Source organism: Chionomys nivalis, chromosome 14 (assembly GCF_950005125.1).
Source record: "Chionomys nivalis chromosome 14, mChiNiv1.1, whole genome shotgun sequence".
Taxonomy (NCBI): Eukaryota; Metazoa; Chordata; class Mammalia; order Rodentia; family Cricetidae; genus Chionomys; species Chionomys nivalis.
Window position 1 is genome coordinate 22,977,738 of NC_080099.1, and position 14,051 is coordinate 22,991,788.

A 14,051-nucleotide genomic window follows, 5' to 3' on the forward strand; every position below is an offset into this window, starting at 1 on the left:
CTGAATCATTTTTTTAAGACCAGGTCTCACTGTGTAGCCTTGGCTATGGAACTCACTATGTAGACGACTGACCTTAAATTCAGAGATTCAGCTATATCTGCCCCAGGTGTTGAGATTAAAAGCACGCGCCACCATACCCAACCAAAGCCCTAAATCTTGATAGACATACCTGATGACTCATACCCATGATCTCTTTGGAGTCACATCCTATCTCAATTAACTTTCCCTATTTATGATGGTTATAGTTTGTGTAAAAAGAAGCCGACATTCATGGTGCTAACATTAGGTTTTGAATTCTGGCATTGCTGATTGGTTCTTCATTTTTTTCATTTGTATATGAGATGCTAATCTACCTTATCTGTTATGTTGTTAGAAATGAGGAACATATAAAATAGTTAATTTTTAATGGTTCAGCCAGTCAGCCCTACAAGAGAATAATGGTCACTTACTGTTCACTTTGTTGTTGAAACCAACTTGCTTGTAGGCCAGGCTGGTTTTAAACTTAATATGGAAGTGGACTGAAGTTGACGTTGAATTTTTGGCCCTTCCTACCTCTACCTCCCGTTGCTGGGGTTATAGGCTGTACGCCTGGCTCACTATTTACCTTTGTGATTCTGTAGTTAGCAACTCTGGACTAGCCCTGTACAGGTATAACAGATAACTTCAGTACTTTGGTTTAGTTGGAAAGTTAATATTTATTATCAGCTAGCAGACTGTTGGCTTTCACACACCTCCCAGGGCCTCAGTAATAGAAAGTATGTCCTGCCTGTCTCCATGTGTATTCAGCCAGTAGCTCCTGCTGTGAAAGTTTGCATCTTGTCAATTCCTGCTACAGAGCACATGTGGCCTCCCAGATACATAGTTTCTTACCATCTCAGCATCTCCCCACATTCAGTTGTTCTTGTTTCCTTAGCCAGGTTCCTGCTGTCTTTGGGGTTTTGTTTGTTTGTTTTGTTTTGTTTTTGAACTGTCAGAAGTAATGGGGAGTAACAGTTAAACACAGAAGAGATCAATTGCCAGGAAATGGTTAGAATAGGATGAACTCAGTTTGGGATGGCATTTAGATGAAACGTTGAATTTCTTAAAGGTGAGGATTGTATCCTATTTTTACTTTTAGTGTTCTGCAGAACTCTGGAGGTTTTCTAGAATAGCAGCTATGGAGGAGGTGAAGAGACTGGGCGGTAATGTGATGAGTAGTCCCTTACCACCCTCCCATCCAGAAGTCCATGTTATCTAGGTTAAATATGTGTTGTTAGGACACAGATGAAAAACCTTAGTTGTAAAGTATGCCAAACATGCAGTGGATACTTGAGCAAGTTGGACGTGTGCCTCCCTTTCCGTGTAGAGACTAGCATACATGTCATCTTCTGTTGTAAAGTTTACTCAGCTGTAGCATTAGCTTCATAGAACTTTCAAAGGACCCTTTTCTGTTTGAATGTTTGTTGGATCTTATAAGTAAACATTGATGGACAAATGATGTCCCTGTTCTAAATGCCTCTGACCTTCTCAGGCTTCACAGATTCCAGTTTCCTCACTCTTTTGAAGAAGATGCCAGATGTTGAACAGCTGTATGGCCTTCACCCTAGATACCTCGAGAGGCGTAGAGTGAGGGGCCATGAGGCTTTCAGCATTCCAGGAGTCCTAGAAGCTTTGCAAGCATGCCCAAACTTGGTGGTAAGTGTACCTGGTGGAACATTTTAACTGGCTGGTTGATGAAACGGTGGCTCAGAGGACTGTGGAACCTGTTCACTCACATGCAGACTGCACGCTTAACAGACTTTGTCTTAAGTTGCATTACATATTCAGTATCTTGTTCAGAAAGAGACACTTTGGATGTGAAATGAAAGCCTTCCTTATGCTTGCCGTGGTGCTATTTTCTAGGGTGTAGAAACATCTCATTTGGAGTTGGTAGAATCCATTTGGACATATATGCCGCATGTTCATATATTGGGGAAATTTCGTAATCGTAATGGAGCATTTCCAATTCCTCCTGAAAATAAACTGAAAATCCCCATAGGAGCCAAAATCCAAACTTTGCATTTAGTCGGTGAGTACCTGCTTTCTGGTTCACTTGTCATGCCTTATAACACCATATAAATGAGTAGTCACTGAAACAGTTATGACATTTTAAAGATTGTGTTATTGATTGGCTGTAGAAAAAGAAGTGCTTGTGAGATTTGTTTGAAAACTCAGATTTTCCATTAGATAAAGATCTCTTTCAAGGGAAAATGTTCGTTTGCTTTTCAAGCAATCTATTGCCATGTTGAAGACAGTTGTGAAGGTTTTATCTTTTTGTGTTTTCCCATTGAACTAGAATCCTGCCCTTACTCTGATTTTAGAGGTGGGATCTTTATACAACTTTTGGGAGGAGGAATTTTATTTAATTTGCTGTGTTAACATGTATGATGTGTGTGCGCCATGGTGCACATGTGGAGATTAAAGCAAAAGTGTATATAGTTAGTTCTCTCTTTCCTTTTTTTTTTTTTTTTTTTGAGACAGGGTTTCTCTAGTTTCAGAGCCTGTCCTAGAATTAGCTGGCCTCAAACTCAGAGAGACCCATCCTGCCTCTGACTCCCGAGTGTTGGGATTAAAGGCATGTACCGCCGCCACTGTCCAGCTTCCCTTTCCACTTTTAAGTGGGCTCCATGGGTGGAATTTGGGTCACCAAGCTTGCATGGCAAGTGCCTTTACTGCAAGACAAGTGCTTTTCAACAATAAGCCATGGACAGTGTTTTACTGTGCTGTGTGGCACTCATTCTAGCTACTGAAACTAAGGAACTACACTTTTAAAATCTATTTAAATTCCTTTTTATTAAACAAAGAGACGACGAGTCAGGATCTTCTGTGTAGCTCAGACTGACCATGAGTTGTCTGTCCATCTTTGTTTTCCCAGCTCCTGAGTATTGGCATTACAGGTGCACCCCACCATGCCCAATTAATTTACTTAAATTTAAACAGGCAGACATAGCTAGTGCCTATTAAACCTCCGTCTAGAACATATGACCCTCAGTAATTGTTAGTTTTTTTCTTTAAGTAAAACAATTACCATGTTCTTCAATGAAATGAACATTCTGCCTCTTACCATTTTTCTCTAAAAAGATGGTGATGGAGTGGTCTTTTCCAGAAATTCTTTTATTTCCATCATTACATTGTACTTTGTCCGTGTGTATGCTCTTTAAAATTACGTCACCGTAATTTCAAAAAGGGCAGATATTTTATCAAATTTAGCTTTTCATCTTTGCCTTAGTCTGCTAAGACACTTTTGAGGGACCCTTATTATACAGCCTGACACTTTATTTATTTACTTATTTTCTTATTTATTTATTTTGAGGCAAAGTGTTACGTAGCTTGGTGGCCTCAAATTCACTAAATAGCTAAGGATAGCTCTGAATTTTTTTATCCTTGTGCCTTTACCTCCCAAGTGCTTGGATTATGAATACACTAAATGCTCAGTTTTATGTGGTGTCAGACAAAGATGAAATCCAGGTAGGTCTTAGTGCATGCTAGGCAAGTACTCTTGTCTATATCCTCAACCAAAATATTTTCAGTTTTATACTTTATTAATATTTTAAGATTTATGTTTTACTTTTAAGTTTATTTTGTATTTTTCTATTAATGTTTATAATAAATATATGCTATATTCCAATAATTACTCTAGATATTGGGGATAGTCTAAGGATATAGAAGTTTCTAAAATAGGTTAGATAGTCATAGAATGACTTGAGGATAATATGGGACAGGACTTAAGTCCATGCGCATGACTATGGAAGGACAGTAAAGATCCTCTTGTCTGTAAGACTGTAGAATAAGTCTGAGCAAGGATTTGGACATTTGGATTTTTAGTTTGTAAAGAGGTTCTACCTCTGTAATATCTGAAATTTATAATGTAACCTTAAGGTAGAAGATTTTTATATCTTCACATTTTCTGTAGTTCCTGCACCAGTTAATTGCAAATATAAGTATTTGCTAAGTTTCACTGAAATGAGTTAGTTATGGCTCATAGCTTTGTACTGACTATATGGTGGTAATGGGAAGAAAATATACATTATCCTTTGTTTATAGGCTACGTTTGGCAAAAAATAGGATTGAGGATCAGATAACTGTCTTTGGATCTTTCTGACCCTCATGGCAGCCAGCAGTACCACCTTCATGGTAGACATTAAGTTTAATTTGTAAAATCTTTGCTTTTTGGTCTGATTTTCTTCCTTGGTTTTATCCCCATTTTATTTCCCGTTTGTTGCCGTATGGTGTGTTTACATAGTAAAACTGAAGTACACTACAGTTTGGAGAAGACGGGTTAAGGAATAATCCATGTAAGTGATAGTAGGGTGTTCTTCAGTTTATCTTCCAAAGAACCAACCAGTTTTAAGTTCTGTGGCTTTGCTTTCTTTAACTATTCTTGTTAGGAGTCTAGAGAATACAGTGGTATTGTGTTAATTTTTTCAGATACTGTCTGTTAAGTGCCATCACCCTCAACCATTAGATTTTTCTCAGAGGCTTTTGGATTGTTAGAGCACATTTCTGAAGCTGCTTCCTTCCGTTTAGGATTTACAAGTTAGCAGTCTTTTTCTTCTTCCACATCTGCTGACATCTCCTTAGTACATCCCCTTCCCCTTTCCAGATTGAGTTCTGTGTGGATATGAGTCACCAGAGGCATAAAATATCCTTAACATTTTGAGGCATTGAAATAAATCGCTGTCAGATTCTGTTCTCAAGGCTCTGCTAGCTTATACTACATATTTACAAATGCTTAAGATCTATTGTAGAAATGACTTCAAGGTGTATTTTGAATGTGTTGTCACCAGCCATAATACAAAATCTTAGCTTTAGCTGAGAGATTTGTCTTTCTTACTGATAGGGCAGTCGTGGCCATTGGCAGCCATACAGTATTTAGATAACTCACCTCCATCATCACAACTGTGCTTTCAGAAATTTACTTTTAACTTTGCAACCTATAAGATATGGCTGTTAGTTGTATGTTTTAAATACAGAAATAGATTTTAAGTCTCCCATTCTTTATAATACAGTTTCCGTCTTTACTACCTGTTAACATAAACCAAATTTGATGGACTTTAGTTATGTTATAGATAAGCTCGAAGGATAGTTTATCAATTGAAAACTGGATTCTTGAACATGCTGTACAGAGAGTGCTGATTGTTTTTGTCGTGTTCTTGTTCTTTTGTGTGTGTGCTCAGGGGTCAATGTTCCTGAAATCCCCTGCATCCCGATGCTAAGGCACCTATACATGAAGTGGGTGAGACTCACTAAGCCACAGCCGTTCAAAGATTTTCTTTGCATCAGCTTGAGAACCTTTGTCATGAGGAACTGCGCAGGTAATGCTATACAGTTACGCTTGAATTAACCATCTGCTTTTCTAAAAATGTCCTGGCAGACTTGACGTCTGACTGAAAGTATGTTATTACTGTCTACATTTCGTGACTTACACATCTTGGGAATGCATCTCTTTTGTTTTGTGGACAGTAGAAACACAATCAACCTTAGTGAAAAACAAAGACTATGACTATCTTGTGTTTTATATAAGCTCAGGTTTCAGTCCATCGAATTCAATAGATTTCGTCTTTTTAGCCTCTGATTTCCTAAGCATTGTGAACAGTTATTCCACCTTAAGCTTTGTTTTTATGATGTTATGCAACTGAACAGAGCCCTTAGTACCCAGTCTGCTGATGGCATTGTTAAAGGGTGTTTACCCTTCCCGTGGCTCCTTTCTGACCGTCTTCCTGGTCACATCCACCTCTTTACTGCCCACGCAAATATGCAGCTTCCCCTGAGGTTGCCTTCAGTTACTCTTTCTTACCCTGAGATGCATGCGTCTTTTCAGCTTATGCATGTTCTTCAGGGTCTGTTTTTCCTGACACCTCTCTCTCTTTCTTTTCTCTTTTTTCCTTTTTATTGGGTATGTATTATTTTGGTACTTTATATATTTGGCCTTTTTGTCCTTTTGGAATTAGTTATGCTGCTTCTCCTTTGGTGGAAGCCTTTCCGAGTATCTAACACACTACTGGACATAGATGCTGAAATGATAGAGCAACTCATTTGAGTGAAGGAACAAATTTTCCTCGAGATTTTTTTCCGATTTATTATTTTGAAATTAAAATTATTGAAACTTAAGTGTATTTTAAAAACATTGACTATCTCAACATGGTTTTTGAAAGATTCTTGTGCTGAATAAGTGTATGGTTAGCAGACTAGCCCTTTGACCTACTAAAGCACAGGACACTGACAGTCACCAATAGTCTGTCTATCTTTTCAACACAGGAGGTTTATAGGAAAGTTTATCTTTGAAATAATTTATTAAATTAAGATTTATTGTTATTTACTTTTTCTAGGACCTACAAATTCCTTGAAATATGTGCCCTTGGTAACCGGTCTGGCATCTGCCCGGAACTTAGAACACTTGGAAATGGTCCGAGTCCCTTTCCTGGGAGGTCTCATCCAACATGTGGTTGAAGACAGCTGGAGATCAGGTATTGGATTCTCTTAGTTACAAAGCAGATTTTAAAATTAGCTTTTATTTATTTTAAGCTTTGTTTAGATGCCATTATCCTCTTAATTTTTAAAAAACAATGTTTATGTAGTTGGTTGTCTTTGCTTTCTTTATGGTGTATTCGAGAATGACTCACATCCGTGAGCACAGGCTAATATCCTTTGCCTTTTTATGCATGTTAAACCTCAGGAGAAACAGAAGAGGGATAAGGCTGGTTTTCTGTTTTGTTACTTGCTACTTGGTAAATAGGTAATCCCTTTTGTTATATTTGAGCTCTTTCTTAGAACAGCTGACCCAGTTTCATTGCCCTTTGAAAAAGAGGTCCTATGACTTGGACATCTTAGGTCTCTAGACGAACTCAGGCTTTAATATTGCTGATGTGTCTGGTATTTTCTATTATAGAGTATAGATGTTCGTCATGCCCGATAACCTTGACATTAGATTCATCTGCCACATGATATCTCTTGATAGAAAAAGTACTTACTCATAACATCCCTTAGATGCAGGGATGCAGAATGCTAATCATTTCGTTGGTAAAGAAAAAATTAACCGAGATGATTAGTAATTAAAACTAGAAACATAGTTAACATAAATTATTAATAAAGCAAGTTGGAAAAGAAAGTAAAATGAAAAATAATAAAATGGAAAATCCTCCAGTAACATCAATAACATATAGATGTGGCTAATACTGCTAAATCATGTTGAAGACTCTTTGTCACCTAATTAAGTCAGTGATGAGTTCCTTGCATTGCATTAAATCTTAGATGGGAACAGGCTCCCTCCAGACCACCATCAGTACTTTCATTTTATTTTAATGAACAAGATAAAAGTCAAGAATCAAGAAGATCACAGTATCTGTTAGATAGAAGGCCTGAAGAGAGTGGCCAGGGATGATCTCAAAGGCATGATTAAGAGTGAAAAGGCAGTCTGTATGCAGAGTAGGAAGAACTCTTGAGTGCAGATCTCTAACAGTTTGCTTGCTTAAGAATGTGTAAGGAATTCTTGAAATTAAGAAACAAAAGCAGGCATCGTAGTTGGAAAAATGGGAAAGGACTAGTAACAAAAGCCTTCACATAGGTAGGAATTTTATCCATATGACTGATAAACATAAAAAGAAATGATAAAATTTGGCAGAACTTGGAAGTACAAATTAAAGTTATAGTGTGCCACACAAGCACTGACCTGACCAATGTGAAAAACAGTAGTGTTGGCCAGGTTGTACACCAGCAAGACAATGCTGAGGATGTAAGTTGATAAAAGTCCTTGGAAATGTTGGTAGACATTATCTGTTAACATTGATCGTTCGTATAAGCTTTAAATCCAACAGAAAAGAATGCATGTTTATTTAGAAATACATGGGAGATTGTTTATAGGAGCATTGTTGCTAACAGTCCCCCAAATGGGACACTCAAACCTCAATAATCCATAGAATAGATAATTAAAATGTGGCATATTCACATACTGTTCTGCACAGTGCAAAGGAACAGACTGAGAGCCACCAACAGCAATGTATAAATCACACGACAGTGTTTAGTCAAAGAGGCCAGACGCAAAAGTGTATATACTTGGTAATTTGTGTTCAAGCAGAATTCATTGATCTATACATTAATGATTTTTGTCTGCTGCTCTTCCCTTTTGGTACGTAGTTATGCCTTTCAAAAAAAAAAAATAAAGGAGAAATGTCTCTGTGGGTAAAGTACTTAGCATACAGACAAGCTGGACCTGACTCAACAGTCAGGCTTACGGCACACAGGCAACATGTATCACCCGCGGTGCTTGGTGATGGAGGCAGGCAGGTGGGTGGCCAGCCAATGTAGCCAGATGGCACATTCTAGTTTCCGTGAGAGATTTGTCTTAACACATATAAGATTTAAAAGGAAATAAACATCTGGCTACCACATGGGCATGTATATCAATACACACACACACACAATAAAGTTTGAAAAATTTAAACATGAAAATGAATTGAAGTAGTACTGTCTTATTCATGATACTCTGAAGGTTCAGGATTTGGCCAGGAAACATCAATCCTTCTGCACTTCCCTCATGAGTTTCCAGCATTTTCTCTGTCTTAAGGCTTGAAGTGTTCCGATGCTCCAAGTGTGTTTCCAGAGTGAGTATCTGTTTGGGGGAAATAACTACTAGGAATAATTCACCTGGTAATTTGGTTGCAAAAACAAAGCATTTCCTTTTAAACAAGTAATTATTTCCTTTGCCAGAAGTTCCGAGGTCAGAGAAATGATTGTTTTTATTCCCTTTGTCTCTACCCAGGAGGTTTTAGAAATCTGCACACTATTGTTTTAGGAGCTTGCAAGAATGCCCTGGAAGTAGACCTTGGTTACCTCATCATCACTGCTGCCCGTAGGTATGTTTTGTCTTCACCTTATGGTTTTTCTTCAATTAGAAGTTTTAGAAAACCTTGGGGTTAATGTAACTATAAATATTTGTGTATAATGACCATGTCTCATTTGGATTTAAAATCTAAATTAAGTAGCAGGTGACTCATCTTCTTCATGTTTTGCTTAAATGAAGAACTGGAGCCATTTGAGCTGCATTCTGGGTAGGTCAGCCCTAGAAGGGTGTATGGTATCACTGCACAGGAAATCAGTACGTGAGTGTAGCATGAATAGAAGTTGGTGGCCCTCTCTGGAAGCATTTTCCATCTGTACTTCGTTTCCTGAATTGTTTTAGCTGATAAACTTTAGAACATGTCTTGAATTGGTTTTTGCAATGTTGGACCTCCATATCTTTTAATGTGTCTTCATATCACTTTATACTACATTCGCTGTTTCCCACCTCTCAGAGGTCTACCTCTACTTACTTTTTTTCCCTTATGTTGAATTTTTCTATCAGCTTATTAAAAGTTTTTACCAGTAGAATGTTAATTATGAATAAAACAAAGGTGCTTAACTTAGTATTTTTACATACCACAGAAGTATATCTTTATTAAAGTGAAGCATTAATGCTAACATAAGAAAAATGTCAGATATTCTTCTTTGATACCAGATATACTCTTATCACACTTTTGTTTTTATTACTCCACATGTGTGTATGCATGTGCACACCACAACATGCATATGAAAGTAAGAGGACAAAACATTGAGTAGGCAATTCCCACCTTCCATTGTGGGTTCTTCAAATTGAACTCAGGTAACCAAGGTTGTCATTGTCAGACCTGCATAGCAAGTGCTTTCCCGTTCACCTGCTCTACACTCTTGCCCTGATCATGCTTAATGTAGTGCTTAGGGAAGAAAGAAAAGGTCCTCTGGGTCATTGTTGCTGATTACATAGCTGTAGGGCACTGCTAATGCAAGGCTGCACTTGAGAAGATAACCTGGGGCCAGGGGTTGTTTGGTTGATTTCTTGGTTTTGTTATTGCTGTTTGGTCTTTAATGGAAAGGGGAAAGTTGTTGATCCCTGTGATAACTTTAGTAAAAGTATAAACTGTTATTGAGCTCTGTTATCAGGAAGAATCTAATTCAGTGTTTTAACAAATTTTTCTGTTTGTAGGTTACATGAAGTTCGCATCCAGCCTTCTTTAACCAAAGATGGTGTCTTTTCTGCCCTAAAGATGGCAGAATTGGAGTTTCCACAGTTTGAAACACTGCACCTGGGATACGTAGATGAGTTCTTGTTGCAGAGTAAGACATGATGTTTCATTCCATGGATTTGCAGAGGGAAACATGCTTGATAGACTGAAATCTGGATATTGTGTGCCTTTATTTTCCTGAGCGTAAGCTGACCTAATGTCTTAAGTGTTTGCATGTCTCGGAGAAGAATTGTTGTATTTAGACTCAGACGTATGAACTTCCTCTGGGTCTGTTAACATGCTGTTAGGAGTGTAGTGATGAACACCATGCCAAGAAGATCAGTATCTAGGTTTGCAGTTGTTTCCTCTTCACTGTCCACGTTTCTTTCCGATTCTGCTTCATTTTTCCACAGAATGTCACTCATAGTTCCATTTGTTGAATTTGATCTGTCACATTTCTTGAAGCTCATATTTTGCATTTCCATAATAAGCCTGCTGGGATTCTGAACTTTGCAGATACTGTAGCACACAGTGGTTAGTATTCATTTTATGATAATTGCTGCTGGCTTGATAATGTTTGGGGTATGCATTTACAATTAGGAACTCATGCCTTGGGGTTGAATTTAAGCCAGTCAAATTCATTATTCAAACTGTTTTCCCATGAGGCATTTGTAAGATAGGGAAGAAAATTTTCACCAATGTGTTTTCATTCTATCAAGAATTAATTTGTTTCTCAGATAATTTATAAAAGTTTTTGAACATCCACTGTCATACTAGATAGTTTTTGTGTTTCCTTTGGCTCTAATTTGCATTACAGAACATAGAAAGTTATAAATACTATTGACTGAGACAAGCATAGGACAGTCCTGTGCAAAAAAAAAAAAAAAAGATTACCTTCCTCGTTCATTTCAGGATATGTCACAGCATGTGCATGTGCTTTTATTTCTTTTTCTTCTTCATCATTGAGGTTATCGTTTGTATAAGTGCAGGATTCTTTAAAAGAATAATAAATCAAAACACACATTTTTAGACAACACTGGAATAATCTGTGTAGCTTGGAAACTCTCAGGTTTTATCAGCATAGCATTAGGAGGCTGAGATGGTTTCATAGAAAATTAACTCTTCCCTTGTCTTGGTCTTTTGGTTATGAAAGAGACTCTGCTATTCTCTTTTTTTGTAGCATCTGTGTTCAGAAGTTCTCATGTCAGAATCTGGTCTTTCTAAAAGCCCATAATGTAGCAACTTCCCTACCTTCACAGTGTCCACCTTTAGCTCTGCTCAAGGGTTGGGCTAAAATCTCCCTTTCCAGGGATAAGCGGGTGTTTCTGTGTCTGTACCAGTTACTCTTCTGTATATTTCTTCCCCCTCACCACACATTCTCAGTAGGATATAAATGCTACTTGGCTACCATTAGTTCATACTTTGAAAGCAGTTTGTTTCAGTTTCTTTCATATTTAGTAGGTTCTTGGTGTTGGCTTTTTTATAATGTACTCCCTTCTAGACTGTTCAACCTGTTCATATATGGACTCTGCTTCTCTAAAGATTGCTAGGGATTCTGTTTTAGGATCGGCTATGCATCCTTAAGAGACTACCTTAAGTGGGATAAACACTAGGGCACTACCTCAGTGGGTGCAGTGTTCACCAGGCTAGCATGAGGACCTGAGTTCAGATCCCCAGAGCCCACATGAAGCTGGATGTACTAACTCACATCTAAGAATCCCATCTCTAATGCCAGCTTTCCTTTGACAATGTAGGAAGGAGGTGGAGACAGGAGATTCCCTGGATGTTCTTAGGACAGCGAGCCTGGCATTACATGGGTGAACAAGAGATCCTATCTTAAGTAATGTGGAAGGCAAGGATCTACAGCAGGGATTGCCCTCTGACCTCCACATGAGAGCACACTGGCACACAAGAGTCACTGCTCACTCGTGTCCTTTGTCTCAGTCTACCTTCTTAGTACACATCTTAAAGCAGGAAGGTGAAGGGCTGGTAAAATTGGAGTCACTTTTCTTTTGTCTGGCAGAACAGATGAATAGAAACATCACCTTTGTCCTCTAGCACTTAAGATTGTCAGGGCCAGATTGGGTGATGAATGTTCTGAAAAGCGGATGCTGTATATTAGGAATAAAGGTTGCTAGGATTCAGTGACCTAAGGATATTTGGAGAAGGATTTTTCATCTCAAAGCTTTATGTGAAGGTGATCATGATGTAAAACTCAGCAATATCGACTTTAAGTTTTAGAACTCTAGAGAGAGATGGAATTGAGAGTTGCCTGTTGTTAGTCATGAGTTTGTATACGATACTTAAGTACTTCCCTACTTTTCTCTTGATTGGCTCTGAGGAGATATTGGAAAAATGATAAATTTTTCTCTAGCCCAGTTTGGGCTAGAGGAAGGAGAATCAGAAGGTCAAGGTCATCCTTTGCTACGTAACAAAATGGACACCATCCTAGGCAATGTGAGACTATCTCAAAAAAAGATAAATTCATTTATAGCAATTTCTAACCCTTGAGGTATTTATTTAGTAAATAGTAGTAGTTTTTACCATTAGCTGACCTGTAAGCTTAAAACAAAGAAAAGGAATGGAAATGAATTTTTGATGACATCATTGGGATTTTAAAATTTTGGGCCAGTAGAAAAACTTAGGAGCAGTAATGGGTTGCCCTCAAGCCTGGTCATAGGACATGCATTTGTCATTTTACAGTGGAGCGTTTATGTGGACAGCACCTAATAAATAGGGTCAGTTCAAGATTTTGCTCATTGTAAGAGAATAAGTAATCTTAAAGTCCAAAGAGCAGCAAAGAGGTTTAAGTTTAGGATGCAAGAAATGCCTGCAATTACCAATACTGGACAATAATAGAAAGCACAAACTATATAGAGAATAAAATTGGCAGAACTTGGGGTAGATTGATTGGTTAACGCATATTCCAAGCAAAAAATGTACATTGCTCTGTTGTTCAAAAACAGTTCCACCAAGAGCAATTGAGTTTTTGTTTGTTTTTAGGGTTGTTGCATTAATTTAAAGGACTATAAGGTTTAAGTATGTGTATCTGTGTATGTTTCTCTTAGATTGCTAGTACTATCTAACACACGGAGGATGATACAACTTAACTAACATCCTTCAGAGAGCTCTTATGTTTAAGTTAACTGTCCTGAAGTGTGAGGACCCGCCATTCGGAGGAGAGAATGATGATATGTAAGAGTTGAAGTATGGTTGCCAGTGGCATGATTAGGATAACCTAACACCCTCAACCTCCATTCCACATTGTGACCTGGCCAGTGGCATGTGTCTGAGTTAGAATCAATTCAGGGTAGACACCTATTCACCTGTATTATGGGTTCTGATCCTAGTTTTCCATGGCCACACTATACTTTAAAAACTCACTCCTTATACCATGAGAGAGTTCCATTTTATGGTTTTGTTTTCCTTTTTAAAAGATAAATTAAAGCATTATAGTTGTACAAACCAATACATCTCTAAGTTAGCCTTTTTCTTCTTTCTAAACAGTTTAATATTACTTGTTTCTTATTATTTATCCTTTGACTTTTAACATAAATTCTGTTGGTATGAGAATGCTACCATATATTCAGAACAGGCTTTAAACCTGAAGTCAGCCTGATGATGGCTGAAACAGAACAGGTTAATCACATGGAATGATAAGATACAGAATTGGCAACACTCCATGGCACTGAGGCTTTAAAATTGATTTCTTTCTAGGCAGAATGGCTAATGCAGATTTGGTGAAGTATGGTTTGGCAGATGTGGTAGAAAATCCTGGTATCATCACTGATATAGGAATGAAGGCAGTCAATGAAGTTTTTTCCTGTATCAAATATCTGGCAATTTATAACTGTCCTCATCTACACAACCCATACAATTGGATCTCAGGTACAGTAAACTTGACAATAACACTGTGTTTTCTGGTAGTGAAATATGTCTTTTTATGTGATATGATTGTATTCCTAATGTAGATTTTATATACATATACTTGATGTGGATTGTTCATACAAGTTTTGA

The 14,051-nt window shown here is 37.7% G+C and overlaps 1 protein-coding gene across 5 annotated transcripts in view; it reads left to right on the forward strand.

Moving 5' to 3' along the window:
* Nucleotides 1-14,051, forward strand: part of Fbxo38 (F-box protein 38) — a 43,036-nt gene that overhangs the window by 12,037 nt on the left and 16,948 nt on the right. For all 5 annotated transcript variants that reach the window (XM_057788734.1, XM_057788733.1, XM_057788735.1 and 2 more), the window contains 7 exons: nucleotides 1,511-1,674; nucleotides 1,882-2,047; nucleotides 5,196-5,333; nucleotides 6,348-6,485; nucleotides 8,777-8,870; nucleotides 10,016-10,146; nucleotides 13,752-13,922. In XM_057788734.1, the coding sequence (XP_057644717.1) occupies nucleotides 1,511-1,674; nucleotides 1,882-2,047; nucleotides 5,196-5,333; nucleotides 6,348-6,485; nucleotides 8,777-8,870; nucleotides 10,016-10,146; nucleotides 13,752-13,922 (1,002 nt within the window). The remainder of the gene's footprint in view (nucleotides 1-1,510; nucleotides 1,675-1,881; nucleotides 2,048-5,195; nucleotides 5,334-6,347; nucleotides 6,486-8,776; nucleotides 8,871-10,015; nucleotides 10,147-13,751; nucleotides 13,923-14,051) is intronic.